The sequence below is a fragment of the Salvelinus alpinus genome, chromosome 11 (assembly GCF_045679555.1).
Source record: "Salvelinus alpinus chromosome 11, SLU_Salpinus.1, whole genome shotgun sequence".
Lineage (NCBI taxonomy): Eukaryota > Metazoa > Chordata > Actinopteri > Salmoniformes > Salmonidae > Salvelinus > Salvelinus alpinus.
Genome location: NC_092096.1, coordinates 57849783 through 57876645, shown reverse-complemented (window position 1 = coordinate 57876645; position 26863 = coordinate 57849783). Strand labels below are relative to the sequence as shown.

Sequence of the window (26863 nt, the reverse complement as noted above, 5' to 3'; positions counted from 1 at the left end):
GGCCCCATCCATCCTCCCCTCAATATGATGCAGTCGTCCTGTCCCCTTTGCAGAAAAGCATCCCCAAAGAATGATGTTTCCACCTCCATGCTTCACGGTTGGGAGGGTGTTCTTGGGGTTGTACTCAACCTTCTTCTTCCTCCAAACACGGCGAGTGGAGTTTAGACCAAAAAGCTCTATTTTTGTCTCATCAGACCACATGACCTTCTCCCATTCCTCCTCTGGATCATCCAGATGGTCATTGGCAAACTTCAGACGGGCCTGGAAATGCGCTGGCTTGAGCAGGGGGACCTTGCATGCGCTGCAGGATTTCAATCCATGACGGTGTAGTGTGTTACTAATGGTTTTCTTTGAGACTGTGGTCCCAGCTCTCTTCAGGTCATTGACCAGGTCCTGCCGTGTAGTTATGGGCTGATCCCTCACCTTTCTCATGATCATTGATGCCCCACGAGGTGAGATCTTGCATGGAGCCCCAGACCGAGGGTGGTTGACCGTCATCTTCAACTTCTTCCATTTTCTAATAATTGCGCCAACAGTTGTTGCCTTCTCACCAAGCTGCTTGCCTATTGTCCTGTAGCCCATCCCAGCCTTGTGCAGGTCTACAATTTTATCCCTGATGTCCTTACACAGCTCTCTGGTCTTGGCCATTGTGGAGAGATTGGAGTCTGTTTGATTGAGTGTGTGTACAGGTGTCTTTTATACAGGTAACAAGTTCAAACAGGTGCAGTTAATACAGGTAATGAGTGGAGAACAGGAGGGCTTCTTAAAGAAAAACTAACAGGTCTGTGAGAGCCGGAATTCTTACTGGTTGGTAGGTGATCAAATACTTATGTCATGCAATAAAATGCAAATTAATTACTTAAAAATCATACAATGTGATTTTTTGGATTTTTGTTTTAGATTCCGTCTCTCACAGTTGAAGTGTAGCTATGATAAAAATTACAGACCTCTACATGCTTTGTAAGTAGGAAAACCTTCAAAATCGGCAGTGTATCAAATACTTGTTCTCCCCACTGTATGTGCTATCACTCCTCATGCCATGAAGGAGAAAACAATACCAGCATTCAACTTTGATTGAATGAAACTATATCAATGCATTTTAATCATGGCGGTCATATGATAGAAAAGTGGAAACAACTATGATTCCGATTCTGATGTTGGTCCGACAAGAGGAAATCTTAGCACTTCTCACACATAACATAGGCCTGAACAAAACATAGGAAACAAACGACAGGAACAGTCAGACAAATACATGCCCATATGGGGATGAAACTCCCCCCAAAGCATGTGCGCAACATTTAATTGGCTGATTTCTCTGAGCTGATGGGAGATCAGAGCAGTGGTAGAGTGGGTTGTCTGGGCTGGAGATCATGTGGGGGCTTTGCGCTGTATAGGGCGTTCGTTCAGTAGGTGAGGAGGATCCAATCAGTTTAGATGCAGTGAAAAAATGAAATAGTAGGCCTATAGGCTACTCCATTGACATTTTTTATTTACAATGACAGCCTAGGAACAATGGGTTAACTGCCTTGTTCAGGGGCAGAACGACAGATCTTTACCTTGTCAGCTAGGGGATTTGATCTAGCAACCTTTCAGTTACTGGCCCAACACTTTAACCACTTGGCTACCTGCCGCCTATACAAATCTTCAAAACATACAGTGCGAAACTTGAAAGTAGTTGTGGTTCTCACGATCAAGCGAAATGATACAATGTAGGCCTATAACTTGTGCACCAGTGATCTGTGGAAAGGAAACAACGCAATATATAGCGTAACAACTTCACGCAGATATGTGAGATTTTTTTTCGCTAGAGAAGCAATTGTCCTCTTAAATTGTAATTCAAAGTTGCACATTAAAATATTTAGCATCATATGACGGTCTGCTCTGCCATTCCTCCCCTTTACACCGGGGCTTCCAATAATATTCGGCTGCTATAAGACCTAAATGGGAAAATAATGGACCCATGAAATAACTATAAAATAGCTCACCACTACCATGAGCTGTATATATTTAAGGTATTAGTTGAATGGGGACGACAGCCCTTCTGAAAATACATTTCAATCGTGTTTTATTTCAATTTTTTTCCACCCTACTCAATGTATTCATTGTATTCCATTTCAAATTTGGCTCTCAGTGTGACTACTTCCGGGCTATTATGACGCATCTGGCAATTCTGTCTCTGTATGTTACTAGCTAAATATATGGGTCTGGTACTAAACAAGAGAGATGTTGCCATAACCAGAGCTTGTTGTCATAGAAACTAAACTGTCTCCAGGGCAGTTTCATTGTTTGGTGTAGATACAGTATGGCCCTTATTCTTTTCAGTCAATGTCAATCACATGGTTGTTTTGACTTTACCATGGTGACGGTGTTGAGAAAATCCATCCACCAGTACACCAGGCTCCCTGTAGATAAAGCACAGTAGGGTGGGCCTCATTCCAGCAGAGAACAAAAGACTACATAGAAAGTTTTTAAATCAGCTTTTTATTAAAGTTTTGACTTTTTAATCGATACTGACAACATGTAATTTGAGGCTTGACAAATCTTGTTTTGTAGCTGAAGCATTCTCTTATTAATCGTGTTAAGAAGATGACAAAGATGTTATTTCATGGCAATCATGAAGGGCTCTGTGTGCGGCTTGTCCCGTGGAATGTCGTCGAAGACAACATAGATATTGTGCACAGATTATATGTCAGGGGAAAGAAACAAATGGGATATTGGCTAGCAGAAACTGGATGGGAGTTAACAAGGAGAAAGGGCATTTTAGATGTTAATGACCAATTAAATCAATCTCTTACCAAGTATTTGGGGATTTTATAACAGGCATGAAACTGATTTTATGGTACAGTATTTCACATAATTTCATAGTGAGAGGTTATCTATTCACAAATAAGCTAGTTTAAAGCGGCAGGTAGCCTATAGTGGTTATAGTGTTGGGACAGTAATCGAAAGGTTGCTGGTTCGTATCGCCAAGCAACTTCTTAGCGCACGGATCCTGTTATAGGGATCAAAATCGACAACATCCGGTGAAGCTGGAGCGCGCCAAATTCAAATGACAAAATCGTAATATTAAACATTCATGAACATACAAGTGTCCTACATAATTTAAAAGCTTAACTTCTTGTTAATCCAGCCGCTTTGTCAGATTTCAAAAAGGCTTCACGGCGAAAGCATACCATGCGATTATCTGAGGACAGCGTCCCACACACAAAAGCATTAAAAACATTTTCCAAACCAGCACAGGCGTCACAAAACTCAGAAATAGCGATAAAATAAATCACTTACCTTTGAAGATCTTTTCTGTTTGCAATCCCAAGGGTCCCGGCTACACATCAAATGGTCGTTTTGTTCTTTATATCCCAAAAATATCAGTTTAGTTGCTGCTTTTGATTCAGTAATCCACCCGTTCCACTAGTTCAACATGCATACAAAGGAATCCCAAAAGTTACCAATAAACTTCGTCCAAACAAGTCAAACAACGTTTCTAATCAATCCGCAGGTACCCTAATATGTAAATAAACGATCAAATTTAAGACGGAGATAAATAACGCGCCCTCATCCACGCAAGACTACAGTCCTAATGAGAGCCACTTTGAAAAACAACAAATTCTAGCTCATATTTCAAAAAACAAGCCTGAAGCCCTTTCTAAAGACTGTTGACATCTAGTGGAAGCCATAGGAACTGCAATCTGGGAGGTATTCCCCTAAACAAGCATTTGAAATGGCAGTCACCTCAAAACAAAAAATTCTGGATGGATTTTCCTCTGGTTTTTGCCTGCCATATCAGTTCTGTTATTCTCACAGACATTATTTTATCTATCCCATGCTATTCGATCCCATGCTACCAATTATATGCATATCCTAGCTTCTGGGCCTGAGTAACAGGCAGTTTACTTTGGGCACGTCAGTCATCCGAATTCCCAAATACCCAAACTATATGCCCTGACTCTCTTGAAGCACTCACTAGACTATATACAGTTGAAGTTGGAAGTTTACATACACCTTAGCCAAATACATTTGAACTCAGTTTTTCACAATTCCTGACATTTAAGCCTAGTAAAAATTCCCTATCTTAGGTCAGTTAGGAGCACGACTTTGATGTAAGAATGTGAAATGTCAGAATAACAGTAGAGAGAATGATTTATTTCAGCTTTTATTTCTTTCACAACATTCCCAGTGGGTCAGAACTTTACATACTCAATTAGTATTTGGTCGCATTGTCTTTAAATTGTTTAACTTGGGTTAAACGTTTCGGGTAGCCTTCCACAAGCTTCCCACAATAAGTTGGGTGAATTTTGGCCCATTCCTCCTGACAGAGCTGGTGTGACTGAGTCAGGTTTGTAAGCCTCCTTGCTCGTCTACGCTTCTTCAGTTCTGCCCATACATTTTCTATAGGATTGAGGTCAGGGCTTTGTGATGGCCACTCCAATACCTTGACTTTGTTGTCCTTAAGCCATTTTGCCATAACTTTGGAAGTATCCTTGGGGTCATTATCCATTTGGAAGACCCATTTGCGGCCAAGCTTTAACTTCCTGACTGATGCCTTGAGATGTTGCCTCAATATATCCACATAATTTTCCTGCCTCATGATGCTGTCTATTTTGTGAAGTGCACCAGTCCCTCCTGCAGCAAAGCACCCCTACAACATGATGCTGCCACCCCTGTGCTTCACGTTGGGATGGTGTTCTTCGGCTTGCAAGCCACCCGCTTTTTCCTCCAAACATAACGATGGTCATTATAGCCAAGCAGTTCTAATTTTGTTTCATCAGACCAGAGGACATTTCTCCAAAAGTACGATCTTTGTTCACATGTGCAGTTGTAAACCGTAGTCTGGCTTTTTTATGGTGGTATTGGAGCAGTGGCTTCTTCCTTGCTGAGTGGCCTTTCAGGTTATGTCTATATAGGACTCGTTTTACTGTGGATATAGATACTTTTGTACCTGTTTCCTCCAGCATCTTTGCTGTTAGTCCTTTGCTGTTGTTTGCTGTTGTTCTGGGATTGATTTGCACTTTTCGCACCAAAGTATGTTCATCTCTAGGAGACAGAACGCATCTCCTTTCTGAGCGGTATGACAGCTGCATGGTCCCATGGTGTTTATACTTGTGTAATACTGTTTGTACAGATGAACATGGTACTTTCAGGCGTTTGGAAAGTGCACCCAAGGATGAACCAGACTTGTGGAGGTCTACAATTTTTTTCTGAGGTCTTGGCTGATTTCTTTTGATTTTCCCATGATGTCAAGCAAAGAGGCACTGAGTTTGAAGGCAGGCCTTGAAATACATCCACAGGGTCACTTAGAAATGTCCTTGTTTTTGAAAGAAAGCTGATTTTTTTGTCTCTTAAAATTTATCAAAAATTCAGTGTAGACATTGTTAATGTTGTAAATGACAATTGTAGCTGATTTTTTATTGGAATATCTGTCACGCCCTGACCTTAGAGACTTTTTTTGTCTCTGTTTGGTCAGGGTGTGATTTGGGGTGGGCATTCTATGTTTTGTTTTCTATGATTTTGTGTTTCTATGTTTTGGCCGGGTATGGTTCTCAATCAGGGGCAGCTGTCTATCGTTGTCTCTGATTGGGAACCATACTTAGGTAGCCCTTTTTCCCTCCTTTCGTTGTGGGTAGTTGTCTTTGTTTGTGGCCCTATAGCCCTTAAGCTTCATGGTCGTTTTTGTACGAGAGCTTCAGTTTCTTGGCAATTTCCCGCATGGAATAGCCTTCATTTCTCAGAACAAGAAAAGACTGACGAGTCTGAGCATTCTCCAGGCATGGTTGGATCAGAGTGGTGTAGATGTCCACAAGATCATCAGCGGGAAGGCCGTTTCTTGCCATCACAGTCAGGAAATGGAGATAACGTGAAGCCTCTTTCACTGTCTGGTCAGTATGTTGTTCCCCACTGAGTTGGTTGTCCTATTGGAAGCCTTGTTATTTTGTGCTTTTCCAACTGGAACAGCCTGTCCATCTATTATTAGTGGAGCTGTTTGGGGAGGATTTTGGGAGAAGCAGATTCTTAGTTTGACAGACTTCTTTCCTTTAAGAATCATGTGGTTGTCTACCGTCCAATGCTCCAGTTGCTTTTCCGTTGCTTTTCCTCCTCTTCCGTGGAGGTGTCATTTTCAATGTTGACTAGCCTTAAATCACGGGACAGCCCAATGTCATCGGCGTAGCAGGTGTCCAGTGTATCCTCAAAGATGACTCTCTGAGCGGACATGTGAAGCAAGAAGAGGTAAAACTGGACGACCCCACCCTGTGGGACCCCAGATGTTACCTCTGTCCATGAGCTGTAAATTCCATTTGCCATCACCCTCTGTGTTCTCCCTGTTATATAGCTGTGAAGCCAGGTGAGTAGCCTTGGACCTAGACCCAGACTGGCCAGATGCTGGAGAAGTTTAGCATGGTTGACACGATCAAAAACCTTTGACATGTCCGCCAGCAGAACCCAGACCATTATCGGCTGCTTTGAGTCTGTCTCCGTAAGTCAGGTGTGTGCGGCTCTGATCAGCGCATTTGTTGTGCTGTGTTCAGGCAAGTATGCATTCTGGTTTTTGCATTCTTCAAGGGCAAATGGTATGAGCTTCTTCGCAATGAGAATTTCCTGGACTTCACCCAGACAAAATGTCAGAGAGTTTCGTCTCCAATCACTTTTCTATCCAGGGCTGGGGACCTTAGGAATGGGGCAGATGTTGACGATCTTCCACACTGTAGAAACGTAGCCCAGTTGAGAGGAGGCGTTAACTATTGTAAGTGAGTGAGTGACCACTGAAAATTCCTTCAGTAACCAGGGAGATACCATCTGGACCACTTGCTTTCTTTAGACGGAGTCTTGAAAGACCTTGTTTAATTTATCCAATGTTGCATAGTTCTCCTTCCCCACAGGCCTAGGAAGAGGAAAAACTGTGAAGGATGTATTTCCTAGTCATGCTTCAGCAAAGAACTTGTTCAAGACCTCAGTAACATCGTCATTTTTCCACACAGTCAATCTGTATCGTCTCTCCAGATGATTTTGAACTACAAAGCACTTTGTTGATGAAGTCCCGTACTTTTTTGGGTTCTTATTTTTGAGGGCTTGAATTTAATTTGTGTAGTAGTTTTTCTTTTCTTTGCCCCTCGGATGAGCTTTTGAACAGGGTTTCTCGCTTTTTTCAAATTCTCAGTTTTCCCTCATCTGTCAAATATTTGTTATCTTTTCTTGATGGCCGCTTTAAGTTGTTCCGTCATCCATGGCTGTTGTTTTTTTCTTTTGTAAGGGCGTACTATATTGTCAGTCCCACACAAAACCCCACACACAATCACACTACATACGCACATACGCACACACTTTTGCACTCATCATTTGCTGCTGCTACTCTTTTCTTTATTTTACTCTTATTACTATCTATCCTGATGCCTAGTCACTTTACTCTGCCTTCATGTACGTATCTACCTCAAATATCTCGTAACTCTGCACATTGATTGGGTACTGGTACTCCCTGTATATAGCTCCACATTGATCTGGTACTGGTACTCCCTGTATATAGCTCCATTCTTGTGTATTTTATTTTATTCCTCTGTGTTACTATTTTATTTTTTAAACTCTGCATTGTTAGGAAGGGCTTGTAAGCAAGCATTTCACGATAAAGTCTACACCAGTTGTATTCGGCACATGTGACAAATAAATTGTATTTGATCCTTTTGTCTTTCCTCTGATACTGTGGAATACATTATGATAATTCACATTCGTAGTGGTACCACAATTTCCCTGACACATGTAAAGCTGAGGAAAATGGAAGAGATGTGAAATTACCTAAGACATCCCTCAATAAATTGTGGTTTCCTATTGATATTCAGCTTTGACTTCGGTTACATACCGTATTACATTGTTGAGCAAAAGATAAATATTATGTACTGTAGCAACCATATTCAATTGGTGTGGCTCATTTAAGTTCTCTTTAAATCTATGGACTGTAAGTCCATGTCACAGCATCGGAGAAGCTACAACACTCAGTAACAACAAATAAAACACCAAAATAACAACTACTGTATTGGCCGAGTACCATCTCACAACGCCGTTGGGCTGAATTCAGAAACCTAAAAGAGTTTGTATGTATGCATATATTTTAGCAACAAGAAATAATAATCACATGCCTTAGAGACACAATAAGTCATTCATATTTGAAAAGGATTGACAACAACAGACATCCAGTCAGTGGAACAGCAATGGTGATTTTTTAAGGCCATGGACTCTAGTGAGAGCCGCAGCACAATTGAGGCTAGCGCTGGCTTTGATTCCTCTAGCTAGGTTATTCCACAGCAGAGGATGGGGGAGATGAACACGCCGGCAGAAGAGATCGGCGGAGGTGGAGGGAGAGAGAGGGAAAACGCTGAGGGACACACAAAAGCCTAGATGAGGGGGTGAGGTGGAAAGTTGAGGCCGGATGTAGCGTTGTAATACCTTCCTCCCTAGTTGGCTCTTTGCGAAGCCTGTAGACAGCTCACACTGTGAGAGCACTTTGACTGTTGCTCTGATTTGCACTCCTACCTTGTCTCTTAGCTACTCAGGTTGATACGGTATACATATAGCCAGGCTGCATGTAGGTGTTGGTTCAACATTAGCTAGCTTGCATAATCGGTGGCTAGTCTATAGGCATTAGAATGAGATAGCATACATAGGGCAAGAGTCCCGTTGAACTTCTGATTAGCTAGGAGGGTTTCAAAAGGCTCCAATCTCCCATGCCACGGTGAGATTGTGCTCACAGTGTCACTAGCCATCTCTACAAAGGGCAAATGAAGAGATAGAGTAAGAGAAAAACTCAAAGGGAACACATCAAGCCTCCATTGTGTGACTTGTTTTTTCTCCCCTTTTCATTCCCCGGGGTTATTTGGAATAAAAGGATGATATCTTTGATGTGGTAGGGAGAGATGCAGGAGGGTGGTGAACTGGACACATTAACGAAGATAAGGGACCCAGGGGTCCAGACACTCAGGTTTAAATTCCATTTATAGCAGGATAGACTGTGTGTCTGCGTCCCAAATTATACCCAATTCCCTCAGTAGTGCACTACTTTTGACCAGAGCCTTATGGGGAAGCACTAAATAGGGAATATGGTGCCGTTAAATTGCACATTTTGGGATGCAGCCAGTGTATGAGAAGACGATGTGAGTAAGCTTTGGCCAGGCGAAGAAGTAGAGGAGTCAGTGGAGCTTGCAGTCTCATCCTCGGTAAAAGCTCAAAGCTATAGTGATGTAGAAGCCGACCCCACCGCAATGACTATGCTTTGACACACACACACACACACACACACACACACACACACACACACACACACACACACACACACACACACACACACACACACACACACACACACACACACACACACACACACACACACACACACACACACACACACGCGCCTATACGCATACACACACAGGCGCCTATACGCATGCACACACACGCACACTCACGCTCCAGTGAACCCTCATTAACTTCACTGAACCATACCTAATGATTTAAAAAGCACATTCGTACACAACAGGTGATTTTGCAGAGGTGCTGCAATTTACTGAAACAGGTGATTTTGCAGAGGTGCTGCAATTTACTGAAACCTCGACTCTGTGATTTGTCACTGTACTTTGAGTTCTATTATTTCAGAGATGCGTGTTTCGTAATCATAGATGGATGGCTATAGTATTTGTTTCAAATGCCCTTTAATCATCTTTAAATATCGTGGACAGTAAGTGTCATAACCACAGGAGGATGGCGGCACCTTAATAGGGGAGGACGGGCTTGTGGTAATGACTGGAGCGGAATCAGCGGAATGGTATAAAATACATCAAACACATCCGCTCAGCAGCCTCCACTGGTCATAACATAAAATGTATGACATGTCATTCATATTAGATTATATGTAATTTGTTGTAGAAGTCTAGGCACTTGGCATGCCAATTTCAATATACAGGGTATTTTATTGCAATGACAAACAAGGTGACCCTAACTCCTCTTCAATAACACTGACTATATCTTTCAGAAAAGTGTCTGAATTGACCCCTTCCTTTTAGGGCAATAACACAGGCAGTAGCAATGACTAGAATGGGATTCACAAGGTAATATACTTCAATATGATATAATATGATATGATGTAACATGAGGCAATCTCTCTTCTTTAACTTCAATGCAGGTGCGTCTGGTGGTGGAGTTGTTGTGGCCTCTCTTCCTGTTCTTAATCCTCGTCAGGGTGAGATCAACCAATCAACCCATTTATCAGGGCGGATGTAAGTAGAACAGTCCCACTTTAAGCAAATGACAACTTATAGAGTCTTTATAAAGCATGTAGACTCAGCAAAAAAAGAAACGTCCTCTCACTGTCAACTGCGTTTATTTTCAGCAAACTTGTAAATATCTGTATGAACAAGATTCAACAACTGAGACATAAACTGAACAAGCTCAACAGACATGAGACTAACATAAATGGAATAATGTGTCCCTGAACAAAGGGGGGGTAAAAATCAAAAGTAACAGTCAGTATCTGGTGTGGCCAACAGCTGCATTAAGTACTGCAGTGCATCTCCGACTCATGGACTGCACCTGATTTGCCACTTCTTGCTGTGAGATGTTACCCCACTGTTCCACCAAGGCACCTGCAAGTTCCCAGACATTTCTGGGGGGAATGGCCCTAGCCCTTACCCTCCGATCCAACAGGTCCCAGACGTGCTCAATGGGATTGAGATCCGGGCTCTTCGCTAGCCATGGCAGAACACTGACATTCCTGTCTTGCAGGAAATCACGCACAGAACAAGCAGTATGGCTGGTGGCGTTGTCATGCTAGAGGGTCATGTCAGAATGAGCCTGCAGGAAGGGTACCACATGAGGGAGGAGGATGTCTTCCCCTTGTTTCCATCCTGTACCTGTCCCGCAGGTGTGATGTTCGGATGTACCGATCCTGTGCAGGTGTTGTTACATGTGGTCTGCCACTGCGAGGATGATCAGCTGTACGTCCTGTCTCCCTGTAGTGCTGTCTTAGGCGTTTCACAGTACGGACATTGCAATTTATTACCCTGGCCACATCTGCAGTCCTCATGCCTCCTTGCAGCATTCCTAAGGCACGTTCACGCAGATGAGAAGGGACCCTGGGCATCTTTCTATTGGTGTTTTTCAGAGTCAGTAGAAAGGCCTCTTTAGTGTCCTAAGTTTTCATAACTGTGACCTTAATTGCCTACCGTCTGTAAGCTGTTAGTGTCTTAACGACCGTTCCACAGGTGCATGTTCATTAATTGTTTATGGTTCATTGAACAAGCATGGGAAACAGTGTTTAAACCCTTTACAATGAAGATCTGTGAAGTTATTTGCATTTTTACGAATTATCTTTGAAAGACAGGGTCCTGAAAAAGGGACATTTATTTTTTTGCTGAGTTTATAAAGTATTTCCAAAATATATAGATGCTTCGAAAATTGTCTATAAACTCACAAATCATTATACTCTAAAGCCCCCAAATTCAACATGTGGACCGTGGGCCGGATCTGGACCCAGAACGTGGTCAATACGGACCGAGGGTCCCGATTTAATTCAACCCCTGCTATCATATGAACACACATAAGACATGGCAAAATGTGTAGAATTTCAGGAAATTAGCATTAAAACTGCTAAATGTTCTCTCCGCCAACAAGAAGGGTGTGAACTGTTTGGGGTCACATGGGTTGTGAGGTGGAGGTTTGTTAATACGAAAAATTATGATATCCATTCGAACCTGCTACCTAGGAAATGTGTGTGACTGGACCTTCTCAAATAGTACTTGAATACACCTGCATAAAGGGTGACATACTAGCTCCCTTTGTATGCCAAAATGTGAAATAATTCACTGTGACATAGTCCCCCAAAAATGTCATCCAATGCACTCCAATCACAACATTTGTAATCATGAAATGTAAGCTTGTCACTTCCTTTCTGCATCTTCTTCTGTAACTTTGTCACCTGAAAAAAGTAGCAGTGTCACCGTGGCCCAGCAAATGTCCTACCATCCACTGTGACACACACTGTTCAGTATCAATCCCCTTACAAACTCTCATTAGTATGATGTACATTTTAGGACACCCCTACTCCCTAGATATATACAGTGCATTCGGAAAGTATTCAGACTTTTTCCGCATTCCGTTACGTTACAGCCTTATTCTAAAATTGATTAAATACAAATTTTTCCTCATCAATCGGCAGCGTAGCCTAGTTGTTAGAGCATTGGACTAATAACCGAAAGGTTGCACGTTCGAATCCCCGAGCTGACAAGGTACAAATCTGTCGTTCTGCCCCTGAACAAGGCAGTTAACCCACTGTTCCTAGGCCGTCATTGAAAATAAGAATTTGTTCTTAACTGACTTGCCTAGTTAAATAAAGGTTAACAATAATCTACACAGCATATCCCATAATGACAAAGCAAAAACAGGTGTTTATAAATGTTTGCTAATTTATACAAATAAATATACAGAAATACCTTATTTACATAAGTATTCAGACCCTTTGCTATGAGACTTGAAATTGAGCTCAGGTGCATCCTGTTTCTACAACTTGATTGGAGCCCACCTCTGGTAAATTCAATTGATTGGACATTATTTGAAAAGGCACACGCCTGTTTATATAAGGTCCCACAGTTGACAGTGCATATCAGAGAAAAAACCAAGCCATGAGGTCGAAGGAATTGTCCGTAGAGCTCTGAGACAGGATTGTGTCGAGGCACAGATCTGGGGAAGGGTTCCCAAAGCATTTATGCAGAATTGAAGGTCCCCAAGAACACATTGGCTTCCATAATTCCTAAATGGAAGAAGTTTGGAACCACCAAGGCTCTTCCTAGAGCTGGCCACCTGGCCAAACTGTGCAATCGGGGGAAAAGGGCCTTGGTCAGGGAGGCGACCAAGAACTCGATGGTCACTCTGACAGAGCTCCAGAGTTCCTCTGTGGAGATGGGAGAACCTTCCAGAAGGACAACCGTCTCTGCAGCACTCCACCAATCAGGCCTTTATGGTAGAGTGGCTAGACGTAAGCCACTTCTCAGTAAAAGGCACATGACAGCCAGCTTGGAGTTTGCCAAAAGCCACCTAAAGGACTCTCAGACCATGAGAAACAAGATTCTCCGGGCTGATGAAACCAAGATTGAACACTTTGGCCTGAATATCAAGCGTCATGTCTGGAGGAAACATGGCACCATCCCTACGGTGAAGCATGGGGGTGGCAGCATCATGCTGTGGGGATGTTTTTCAGCGGCAGGGACTGGGAGACTAGTCAGGATCGAGGGAAAGATGAACGGAGCAAAGTATAGAGAGATCCTTGATGAAAACCTGCTCCAGAGTGCTCAGGACCTCAGACTGGGGAGAAGGTTCACCTTCCAACAAGACAACAACCCTAAGACCTGAAAATAGCTGTGCAGCAACACCCCCATCCAACCTGACAGAGCTTGAGAGGAGCTTCAGAGAAGAATGGGAGAAACTCCCCAAATACAGGTGTGCCAAGCTTGTACCCAAGAAGACTCGAGGCTGTAATCGCTGCCAAAGGTGCTTCAACAAAGTACTGAGTAAAGGGTCTGAATACTTATGTAAATGTGATATTTCTGTTTTTAGAAATGTGCAAACATTTCTAAAAACCTGTTTTTTGCTTAGTGATTATGGGGTATTGTGTAGATTGATGAGGAGAAAAACAATTGAATCCATTTTAGAATAAGGCTGTAACGAATCAAAATGTGAAGGGGTCTGAATACTTTCCAAATTAACTGTAAGTAGGGACATTTAGCATGCTGAGTAGGGATATCCTAAAATCCTATGCATAGTCTCCAATGAAATGTCAAATTCAACTATCAATGTGGCCAAGTGCCTATGCAAGATGACTGCCGAGCCAGCTGATGGGTCAGGTGGTCATCAGCTGACCATATTAAGATGGCTGAGACAGAACACACAGACACACACCAATCAATTCACTCAATGGAAGCCAGCATCTGAGGACATTGTCGCAAATAGGGTGGATAAATTAAGATGGCCGTTTACCATTGAAAAAATGGTCAGGTCCGGTCTAACTCTCCCATAGACACCAATGCAATAGCAGCTGGCTCTGGTCTACTTTGTTCAATGCCTTCCATTGAAACAAAAACAATTAGGGAGTGGGAGGTCTCACTCTGACTGCAGTATGTATCTTTGAAGAAAAGTGGAGGATGAGGACTTTTTGGTGGTCATGTATGAAGGGAAATGATAGGATAGCTTATTTTTCTGGTTCCAGGTCATTATCCAAATATAGCCATGCCGTCCTCCGGGGTGCTGCCTTGGCTTCAAAGCATGATGTGTAACATAGGCAACCCCTGTGTAAACCATCCCACGCCAGGAGAAGCACCAGGACAAGTCAACAACTTCAACAATTCCATGTATGTAGAAGGGCAACCATTTCAACCAATTTCCATACAGTGACAATTTCCAAATGTACTTCAATATATCCTAGTTTGACTTGCATTATTTCACCTTGATAATGGTAGGTTGTGATGCTCAGTTGGCCATTGATGTTGTTTTAGAATGTGAGTTATAACATATGTGAAAAATGTTAAAGCTATCTTTTATTTAGCCATGCATTGTTTAAGATTTTTCTTGAATAATGTTTTTTTTTTTTTCAACCTTTCTCTGTCTAACCAGAATTGCTGGGATGTTGATCGAGCTGCAGTCACTTCTGGCAAACAGATCCATCCTAAACAAATTCCAGAGGCTTTCAGAAGATATGGACCATTGGGCCTTGATTATACAGACATCTAACACTGCAAACGGTACAGTATTTCAACATTTCAACTCAAATTGTTCAAACTGTTTTTAGGACCCTGGAAAATCATGAGCCCCTTGGAGTGGTGATCTACTTTGGCACACAAACTCAACTGATCCTGTACCCACTGTTTAAAACTAAGTCTTAAACCAAACCCTGAAAAAATCATGAATAATAAAGCTTTTACAGCTTGTCCAATTACTGGTTCAGCAGTAATTGGAACAGTATAATACTTTACCAGACTGACAATCACTTCGCCATGGATTTGACCAAGGTCCTCTATCAACGAGAGTAGCCCATTCACGATTTGTTATTCTCCAACATCCCTTGAAAAACAATGACAACTGATTATTTATGATCCAATTTTCTGTGTGGAGTGGCAGATCGTTTATCTTTATAAGTTGTTACTTTGCATTTGGCTCATTTAGCCTGAGGATATTCAGATTTTCATAAGGCACCTAATTTGCAAATAGGCAAAAGGGGGCTTGGCCATTGTTGAGCCTCGCACAAACACCACACTGAAAACCACATTTGCATTTTGGGGTCGCGGGCTTGTAATATACAAGATTAAATCCATCAGAGATCTATGCCACAGCTTAATTAATGGGATACGCTGTCTGAGGCGAGATGGCGAAAGGTCATTAACGCAAGCAAGAAGCAGAGGGATATCAAAGGGATAGGGATGGCAAATGTGACTGTATTGTGCTTCTCACCGGAAATGATTAAATGTGTTAGGGTGGGGACTCCAATCTCGTCCGGCAACCAAGTTCAGTCGGAGGCGAGAGCATGTTTTTGGTTTTGACATGTTAGCGTAATGTTGTCCTACCTGATTGGTGGTGTTACAATGATAATGACAGAGGTATACTATTGGCAATAGTATAGTATTTGTAAGAGCATAGTGGTAGTATGAGTATAGTATTAGCAAGAGTAGAGTGGTAGTATGGTTATAGTATTAGCAAGTGTTTAGCATCAGTATGAGTATAGTGGCAGCATAAGTATAGTATTGGCAAGAGATAATGGTAGTATGAGTATAGTATTAGTATGTATATAAGATTAGTATACGTATAGCATTATTAAGAGTATAGTACTAGTACGTGTATAGTATTGGTGCCAGCATATTGATAGTAGGAGTATAGTACTGGTAAGAGTATAGCATTATTAAGAGTATAGTATTGGTAAGAGTATAGTATTGGTACGATTATAGTATTAGTAAGAGTGTAGTGATATTAAGATTATAGTGATATTAATAGTATAGTATTAGTAAGAGTATAGCATTAGTAAGAGCACGGTATTGACACGCGTATAGTATTGGCAAGAGTATAGTATTAGTATGAGTATAGTGATAATATGACTATAGTGATAGTAAGAGTATAGTGACAGCAAGAGTATAGTGATATGATGAGTATAGTACTAGTAAGATTATAGTACCAGTACGGGTATAGTGACAGTAATAGTATAGTATTAGCAAGAGTATCAGTAAGAGTATAGTACTGGTAATAGTATAGCGCTGGTAGGAGTATAGTGAGAGCACGAGCGTAACATTGGTAATAGTGTAGTATTAGTAAGAGTATAGTGATAGTAAGAGTATAGTATTAGTAAGATTGTATTGATAGCAATGGTGTAGTATTAGTAAGAGTGTAGTGATAGTAAGAGTGTAGTATTAGTAACAGTGTATTATTAGTACGATTATAGTGACTGCAAGAGTATTTTGATAGTAAGAATGTAGTGCTAGTAAGCGTGTAGTTATAGTAATATTGTAGTGATAGTAAGAGTGTCGTGATAGTAAGAGTATAATGGTAGTAAGAGTATAGTGATAGTGAGAGTATAGTATTAGTAATAGTATTGTATTAGTAAGGTCATAGTGTTAGTAAGATGATATTATTAGTAAGAGTACAGTATTATTACGAAATATATTGATAGTAAGAGTAGCTCTACCTGTGGTTTAAGTTAAGAAGTCCTTAGCATATCCACCAATATTGATACTCATGAAATTAGTTCCATAACAGATTTCATTATGTTCTATTTATTTACTCTAGAATACTTAACCGAACCATGTAGCCTAGTAGCTAACCATTGTACAGGAAACTAGTACTGGGATGTATTTAGCTTGTGAGCTGTACCCTTACATTCTCATTCAAAGTGGGGAGGTTAGCATTCAACAGTCGATTGGTTTTGATTTTGTCGCTGCGATCATGACTATCAGTGGGAATATATAGCTAGCTGGCTAATTGTTTTTGTTTGAATGATGCATCTGGACACTCTACCAGCTTTTTTGTATCACCTGGCTTCTGGTTCCTGGTCTTTTGAAAACATAAATTGAAGAGTCGTTTGAAGCTTGGGCTCGTAATGAGGACAGCTGGCTCCTACTCTGAACTGTGTGTGGTGAGCTTTCTGGCTCCCAGAGCTGCTGAGGCATCACCCAAGTGGGTACCATACATTCTGGAGGAGGAGAAGTCCAGTAGCTACACGACTCAGGCTGGTTCCCAGAGTAGCCCTCTACATGATCGTCACCAGACTCCGTCTTTATCAACCATCTCCCTGACCCCCTTCCTCTGAACTGTCCCTCTCCATCTTTGGAGGATGCATGCACTCAAAGACTTGGCCTCTATTGGTTGACCTTACTAAAGCTAGGCTACTCATGATGATGTATTGGTTGACCTAACTATAGGTAGGCTACTCATGATGATGTACTGCTTGTACTGTTTTGCTTTTGAAGCACGTTGAGATTGTTATGAAAAGTGCAATAGAAATGTAATTTATTATTATCATCAGCACAAAATGGCTACTTAACTGACTGATACACGTTTAGCAACGATGTGCGAGCTCTCACTAAAACAATTCCACTGTTCGACCCTCCCTCGCTCTTATCCACATTTTATTGCAACATTCACTTGGAGAATACAATACAATTTAAATTCTGATTCATCAGTAGTTTATGACCCAATGCCCTCCAAAGTGATGAGGAAACCAAAAAACGAATCAAAGCAAAGCACTCTGGGAAATGCTACACCTAATGCTGTCAACAACAACATGAGAAAGGAACATCACCTCTTTCAGAAATATCTCCCAATCTTTGATGTTTGACACTTTTAGGGAGTATATTACATTGAGTCTTCCAAAGAAATGATACAGCTCCCTCAAAAATAGGTTTCACCCCAGATCCATTCTAACGCGAAAGCACAACTTGTTCTCTTCTCTTCTCTCCCTTCCTGTTTAAGGTCAGCCCATTCCTCTGAGAAGTATCCTAAATGACAATGAAATGTTCACCGCATATCTGAAGAAGAACTTGTCCATGCCATTGACAGTAGTCAACAGTCTGATGAACTCAAATATTCAACGGAATGAGGTGAGTGGGCATAACGCCACGCACACATTTTCACGTCATAGTACTGCGTGCAAAAGATGTGCAGAAAGGTCCGGAAACAACATTGCACTCTTAACAAACACAACACGACTTTATTTGTCTGCTTTTCTCTTAATAAACACCTCGCCCACACAACACACGAACACAGACTTTTCAGCCAGGGTGCAGTGGCGCTAGTGCCAAATGTCTTGTTCAAGAGCAAAATGGTTGGAGATTGTAGTTGGGATAAGAGACGAGCAGTCTTGCACTTCTTTTAGTACTCAGCTGTTGATTCAAACCAGGGACCTCTCCAACCTCTAGGCTACTACCTACCTCCCAAAATGATTGAACATATCACTGAATGTATTGCAAGGACATCATTTTCATCTTTGTTCAAGCCCAGCATTAACACACCTGGTTCAACTAATTTTAAAATCAGGTGTGTTAGCCTTAGGGGTTCCCAAGTGTGAATACTTGGCGGTCCCCCAGTAGTTGATTGAGGATCACTGCTCTACCTGGCTGAGACCTTTGTGTTTGGGTGAAATAAAGCTATACTGTAAGTGTGATCTATGAGCGACCCATTCAGATGTTCCCAATTGATACGCTGTTCCAACTGATATCAGATGACATGGAGGAAGACAATTACGTGTGCCAGGCAGTACACAATTCACTGAAAAGGGTGTTCAGATAGAATGCACAATGAGTAGGAGATCACCACCTCCTCCACTCACTGTCTAATGTGTGCGTGGGCCGGGGTTAGTGTGTGTGTGTTGTCTGTGTCTGTGTCTGCTCATCTGCATATGTGAAAGTACAAAATTAAAGTAGAAAACTGAATCAGATAGGTTTCTTTCACTTCTGACACTCATCATATCCTTTAACCAGATGATGGGCATTTCAAGGCAAGACGACCTGAGAACCACCCTCTGCAATGGAACAACTCTTGATAGATATGTGGAATTCACCAGCGTGTCTGACAAGGAGGCCTTTCAGAATGTCAGCTGCTCCCTCCCAGCACAAAAGATGAGACGAGCCAAGGAAGTTTTCCTACAAAACCTGGATACAAGGAAGATACTCACCAACGTAAGTCATTGGAATTAGGCTTGCAACTGAATGCTGTCAATTGACCTTAAACCTGGAATCCTTAATGGTGAAACGGCCACGTTCGTTTGGGATATTACAACAACAAAGAAGTTACAGCAAACAATTAACATAGTTTTTGTTCTCTGACATCATTGCACACGCGATAGAACAGCAGAATACCCACACTGCTCGATGCAATAACGAAGATGCTGGGTCGGACAGTGGCGCTGTTTCCCCTAATGCAGATTCCATCTTCAATTGTATTGTTTGTTTCACTGTGACATACAGTGCATGTAATAATGCAGCATTGTATTTCACTGACCTTTTCTCTCTTTTGGATCTTAATTGTTTGAAATCTATGTTAGTCACTGCCTGATGGTTGTGGCATGTGGCATATTGGTGATTCGCAATTAGTGGCTATTTTCGGTCCAAGACATCCACATGTCACCAAGTAGGGAACAAATATTAAGGCTAAATCAGGAGTTCCTAGGCTGTAGTCAATTGGAGCTTGTTACTGTCAAATTGCAGGCATATCCTGTGCAGCTATAACACTCAACTTAATACTGCTGCATAATAATACATATTTTAGTTCTATTGAGCTGCATAGTTTCTAAGAAGCAAAGAAATTAAATTGGACTTACTTACTTATTCCTTTTAGCTCGTAGTAAACCAAAGGGCCTCAACAGTGCATTACATTGGATATATACAATATTATACAATAGTGTGGAGTCGGCAATCATTTAGGTTTATATTCTAGATCATTTTCTCTGGAGTATTTTCGTTACTGAATCTTGTATCTCTGTCTCCAATGCGTGAGTTCACTTTTTCAATCTTGCATCGAACAGAGCATCCTAAGGTCAAAACTGTCCAAGGCATTCACCATCTTAACCTACGTTGTTTATTGCACCTTTGAAATATGTGAGAGTGTATCTGTCTCAATATGTTGGCATGGTGGTATAATGGTTTGGACGGCTGTAGGGGAAAAGTATGTTTGAATAAACCCAAGGTGAGAGATTTTCCCTAAGCCTGAGCTTTTTGCTCTGTTAAAGAGGCTGTATGGAAGTTAAGTTACTAAACTCATGGAACCACACAATACTTTGTTTTCGGCTAACAATATGCTTGGGCGTTGGGAGTTGTATCCCTTTTAGTCAAATGAGGTAAATTCTGGGCAAAATACAGTGTATTCGGCAAGCCCTTGACTTTTTCCACATTTTGTTACGTTATGTAGCCAAATTCAAAAATGGATTATATCAGTTTTTCCCTCATCAATCTTCACACAAACCCCAAAATGACAAAGCAAAAACTGTTTTTTTGACATTTTTGCCAAATGTAAAAAAATAACACATTTACGTAAGTATTCAGACCCTTTACTTAGAACTTTGTTGACTCACCTTTGGCAGCGATTACAGCCTTAAGTCTTCTTGGGTATGACGCTACAAGCTTGGCACACCTGTATTTGGGGAGTTTCTCCCATTCTTCTCTGCATATCCTCTAAAGCTCTGTCAGGTTGGATAGGGAGCGTCACTGCACAGCTATTTTCAGATCTCTCCAGAGATGTTCAATCGGGTTCAAGTCTGGGCTCTGGCTGGGCCACTCAAGAACATTCAGAGGCTTGTCCCGAAGCCACTCATGCGTTATCTTGGCTGTGTGCTTAGGGTCGTTGTCCTGTTGGAAGGTGAACCTTCGCCCCAGTCTGAGTTCCTGAGGGCTCTGGAGATGTTTTTATGAAGGATCTCTCTGTACTTAGTTCCGTAAATCTTTCCCTCAATCCTGACTAGTCTCCCAGTCCCTACCGCTGAAAAACATCCCCACAGCATGATACTGCCACCACCATTTATCACCGTAGGGTTGGTGCCAGGTTTCGTCCTGACATGACGCTTGGCAATCAGACCAAAGAGTTCAATCTTGGTTTCATCAGACCAAAGAATCTTGTTTATCATGGTCTGAGAGTCCTTTAGGTGGCTTTTAGAAAACTCTAAGCGGTCTGTCATGTGCCTTTTACTGAGGAGTGGCTTCCATCTGGCCACTCTACCATAAAGGCCTGATTGGTGGAGTGCTGCAGAGTGCTGGTTGTCCTTCTGGAAGGTCCTCCCATCTCCACAGAGGAACTCTGGAGCTCTGTCAGAGTGACCATCGGGTTCTTGGTCACCTCCCTGACCAAGGCCCTTCTCCCCCGATTGCACAGTTTGGCTGGGAGGCCAGCTCTAGGAAGAGTCTTGGTGGTTCCAAACTTCTTTAATTTAAGAATGATGGAGGCCAATGTGTTCTTGGTGACCTTCAATGCTGCAGAAATTTTTTGGTACCCTTTCCCAGATCTGTGCCTCAACACAATCCTGTCTCAGAGCGCTACAGACAATTCCTTCAAACTCATGGCTTGTTTTTTTTCTCTGACATGCACTGTCATCTGTGGGACCTTATATAGACAGGTGTGTGCCTTTCCAAATCATGTCCAATCAATTGATTTTACCACAGGTGGATTCCAATCAAGTTTTAGAAACATCTCAAGGATGATCAATGGAAACAGTATGCACCTGAGCTCAAATTCATGTCTCATAGCAAAGGGTCTGAATACTTATGTAAATAATATATCTCAGTTTACATTAATACATTTGTAAAAATGTCTAGAAACCTGTTTTTGTTTTGTCGTTATGGGGTATTGTGTTTAGATTGACAATGATTTGTTTTATGTAATCCATTTTAGAATAAGGCTATAACGTAACATAATGTGGAAAAAGGGAAGGGGTCTGAAAACTTTCCGAATGCACTGTATCTGTCCATTTAAGGGACCCTTTTTGGCTCAAGAGCATCAAAGCCAATATGTTTGCATAACCTCTTTAATTGAAGTTTGTTCTCTATGCTTCTCCTAGCATGGTCTCCAGTGGCCGTAGTAAAGTAAAAGCAATTCAATTTGTTTGAATAAAAATTGATATTTTCTTGATTTCATTTAAACATTATTTCCAGTAGAGGCTACAAAAGAGTGCACAAGTTTATCTTTGAGAGAAAGTGTATGGGACAGCAAAAGCAATAAATAAATGATAAGGCAAGAAGTACACAGGCGAAAAAAAGCCATTTGAGCAACTTAAGCCCGGAGGCATTTTCAGTCATAGACAAGAAAGCCAGACAAGCTCCGAGCAAAATGGAGCGGGAAAAACATTCTTTCACACTCAGAGAGATGGGAGTTGCAGAAAAGTGTTGATAACAAAAACATAAAGAAAGGGACTTAAGAAAGAAAAAAAGAGACAGGGTTTATCGAGACAGAGTTGAGTGGTAGTGGGTGATTTGGACATTTGTTGCAGCTTAGCACAGAGCACGATAGATAGTGAGGTCATAGGAGGTGTTGGACAGTAAGTAACTGGTGCTCTCTACTTCTGTCATACAATGGTCAAGGTGCACAATAGGTTAGAGATGTATGAAAATAAGATGTTTTGACCTTAAATTAATTTAATTTAAAAAACTTTATTGATCCCCATAGGGCAAATAGGATTTGTCCCCAGTGTAGAATACATACAGTGATTAAAACGCATACAACAGATATGTGAAGTTTTACAGGGTCAGCCATAGCAGTACAGTGCCCCTGGAGCAAAATAAGGTTAAGTGCTTTGCTCAAGGGCACATTGACAGATTTTCACGTAGACGGCTTGGGTATTCGAACAAGCAACCTTTCGGTTAATGGCCCAACGCTCTAACTGCAAGGCTACTTGTTGCCTGAGCACTGATGGCTGTTGGAACAAGTACAATACATTACGTCAATGGCATCAACAGAATAAATATAATTTAACATCTTACAAACTAGTAGTGTTGTTATGATAACAGATGTTTTACTTCAAAACCAATTCCAGGTTTAGTATCATGATACCGACACGATACTCAATACCAAAATGATATTCGATAACAAAACGATACCACAGCAAAATAAAACAATGTATTAGTTAAAGACACAGAATAACCACTGGGCTTATTTTTATTCTTTTTACATTTAACAATATGTTGATAACTGGTAGAACAAATAAAAATAAATGGAATATCTTCTATTCTATATTAAATTTCTTGCAAAAATAAAACACCATATTAAATAACAGAAGAATACCTTACATTTTCCAGATGCGAAACCATATCGGATACTTTTTTTAAACAATTACATCTAAACTGTTTTAAAATGTAATTTAATACATATCTGGGTTAATTTGCTCATCTATGATTCATAAAAGTAGCTTTTTTGTCTTAAATTAAGGTTAGGATTAGGTATAAGGTTAGCGGTGTGGTTAAGGTTAGGTATAAAATCACTTTTTAAGAAAATAAATTATAGAAATAGGCGGGGTTTATGACTTTGTGGCTGTGGTAACTAGTGACAACCCTGCTGGCTGGCTAGTGGCTACTGCTAGCAAGCTTAGACAAACGTGAAGTAGTCTAAATACTGTATATTGCTGTCAAGTTATCAGTGCATTTCACATTACTTTGGGTTGTGTAATCATATTATAATACTAACATGAATGTCATGCTGAATATATGTTGATGTCTTTGTCACTCAAAAATAATAAAAAATTGGTCAAATAATTACAACGTTACAATGCAAATCTAACGTGTAAAATGTGTCATTTTGGAACTAAATCTCCCTTGCGCTGCACTGCTTTGGTCACATTTTGCTTAGTAGTTTCGGTGGGCTGGTCCTCAACTCCTCTGTAATCAAAGTATTCCCATAGTTCGCTTCTGCAGACAGTTTTGTCAACAAGCTGCGGGCGTAGAGGTATGATGTTTTCGTTAGAAGCCATGCTGCCGGCTATGCATATTCATAGCGTGAGGCTAGTATCATAGCATCTCTCTCCATTTTAAACAGGCAGTTGACGTCAACAACCTTTACCAAATTTTCTACAAAATATTACAATAACGAAATGTATCCACCAATCCAAAGAAAGGATAGGCGGGAGCTAGAAAGTCTGCCATGCCGCTTTGTGGACAACGACTCCTATTGTTAGGGCGGAGAGACATGTATCTTGTCAGTATATCCATACACTTTGTTACTACTGCCTACTGAGAAGATTCAGACAAAATACTAGACAGACTTAATGCTCTCAATCCATATATGACGTGAGACACACAGAAGTACTGAAAGTAAAAACAATTCTAGTACCGAACTATGTTCTAGTATCGAAAAAGTACAGACGTTTTGGCGTACCGTGTAAACACTACAACCTACGTAGCACTTATCCCAGGATAAATATATAATAATAACCAGTGTTATTACTTTTTATATGATTTGAAAGTACATGGAATTACACAGGAACATTAGTTTTTGTCCCTGACTCATTTTGTGACAATAATATAAATATATATAAATAATGCCAAGAGTGTACAAAGCTGTCATCAAGGCAAAGGGTGGCTACTTTGAAGAATATCAAATATCAAATATATTTTTATTTGTTTAACACCTTTTTTTGGTTACTACATGATTCCATATGTGTTATTTCGTAGTTGTGATGTCTTCACTATTATTCTACAATGTAGAAAATAGTAACAATTAAGAAAACCCTGGAATGAGTAGGTGTGTCCAAACTTTTGACTGGTACTGTATATATTTTCAGTAACATAATGGGCTGCTTGGGTTTTATGAACTCTGAAACAACACAAATCTGAGGGGGTCATTTTTGGGCATTCCTTAATTAAGAAGTTACAGTACCCATTAAATCTAGTGAGGTCACTGCCTTACTAACCTGTGTAGTTTCTTTAGTCCACAATGAAATTAGTGTTCTATTTTTGTAACCCCATTCCATGCTCTTGCCTCCTTTGGAAACACAGCTGAAAAATGACACATAATGCGGAAAATAAAGACTGTAACATCATACAGCTTACCAAATGGCTCTGAGTTATTGCCTTGTGCCATGGGACTACTTTTAAAGCCTTTAATACGATGCAGCCCAAGACCTCTCGCTCTGCCCATTGACTACTTAGCTGTGATTTCAAGCTGTTTCACCCAAAATTTCCTGTGTGAGATGCCCATGCTTTTCCAATCAGCGTGTCTTAGCTTCCCTGTGTGTTGCTGCCGAGGGTAAAATTGAACCAAAATGAATGTGCTCAGAACTCAATAAGGGCTGCCTCAATTGCCGGGATAAACGGGGATTCGAGTGACACTTCCTTGAATTCGTAAACACTCTGTGGCTTATACTTTTCATAAACACAACAGGGGGATTAAGATTCTCTCTCTCTCGATTTGAGATGTGTTTTTCTCAGTGAAGGTCACCAGGGACACATGTCAACATACTCCTGACACATGGAAATGATAGTGTTTAAGGACATGTACAGTGGCTGGGCTGCCTTGGGCCATTGTGCTCTAGCCATCAGATACATGGTATGGATATGAATCATATTCCTACCATTTCAGTAAAAACCACTTAAAGCGATCACTGCACTGTTGGGGAAGATATTGTTCTGGGCCATGTTTGAACTAAGTTAACACATTTTGATGGAGAGCACTATTGGAAAAATGCCGTGTCTAGTTTTTTTTTCTTCCAATGTAACAGTTACTATACTTAATATAGTGTTGTTTGTCCTCAAGCAACCATTGTTTTAAACTCAGAGGACATGCACCTGAACAATGAAATACAGAAATACTCTCTGTCGGCCACTTTTATTGCAAACACCTGAGGTGTTTGATGTAACATTTGAGGTGTTAGCTAAAAGGGGAAGTTCAGTATTTTACAACTACAATGTTACAACTCTGAAAGTAGTCTATTGGCTACAATAAACTGTAGTCCATGGTTTTAAACACCCACTACAAACATCAGCTAACTTGTAAGCTAAAAGCGATGGGAGTTATGGGCAACAGTTTAATTCAGATTGAGGACCCATGCATCTTACATTAAATTGTAAAATACTGAACTTCCCCTTTAATACCCTTAAGCCTGATACAAACAAATACGCATGATGTATTGGATATTACTCAACAACATTTGCTAAATCAAATTCTTTTTCCCTCATTTAGCTACCTTTGGATGTGAATCCGGCAGAGACATTTGGATTAGTGGGGAGAACTACAGAAGATGCATTACATGTGATTGATGAGGTTGGTGTGGTAGTTATTTACCATCTGAAAGGATAGTGGGCCTACATGGAAATCTAATAACATTCAGTATGTGTCACCCAGTAACCCCTATATGACTCACTGTAACCAATAACAATAATGGCAATATAAAGACAAGTCTATTGAGAAATTGCATGATAATGGATAGAATCATATCAATTTGTTGTCTTGAAGTCAATAAATTAAGTACTACACTGCCATTTTCTGATAATTTGTTGTTGTAATAACACCCTTCACCAATACAGATGAACAAGTTGCAGAACTCAATGTTGTTCAAGTCCGCTAACACGCTGGATTTCAGAGCGGATGCGTTTGGTAGTCTGAACATGCTACTATGTGGCAAATCTCCAGACTCCAACTCCACAAATACCACCATGAATTTCTCTGCTTCTGGACTGATGAAGAATGACACAGAAAACAGTGAATTACCTGATGCCAGGAACCGCAGTTCCAGTAAGTATTGTTAATAGTTCACAATACCTTGACCTATCAAAATACTGACTTCAATTGTTGATATTTTAGAAAACAAGTACTGTCATTCAAGGTAACAGTTTTGGTGTTGTTCTCTACCGGATGACACACTATGAAGCAGACACAACATGTTACATAT

General features: G+C 40.8%; 1 protein-coding gene across 1 annotated transcript in view; it reads left to right on the top strand.

Moving 5' to 3' along the window:
* The window catches only part of LOC139534553 (phospholipid-transporting ATPase ABCA1-like), a 292873-nt gene that overhangs the window by 11444 nt on the left and 254566 nt on the right, over positions 1-26863 (top strand). Inside the window, exons 2-8 of the mRNA XM_071333760.1 lie at positions 10157-10250; positions 14231-14372; positions 14635-14762; positions 17974-18101; positions 18981-19178; positions 26155-26235; positions 26499-26700. Coding sequence (XP_071189861.1) covers positions 10157-10250; positions 14231-14372; positions 14635-14762; positions 17974-18101; positions 18981-19178; positions 26155-26235; positions 26499-26700 — 973 coding nt within the window. The remainder of the gene's footprint in view (positions 1-10156; positions 10251-14230; positions 14373-14634; positions 14763-17973; positions 18102-18980; positions 19179-26154; positions 26236-26498; positions 26701-26863) is intronic.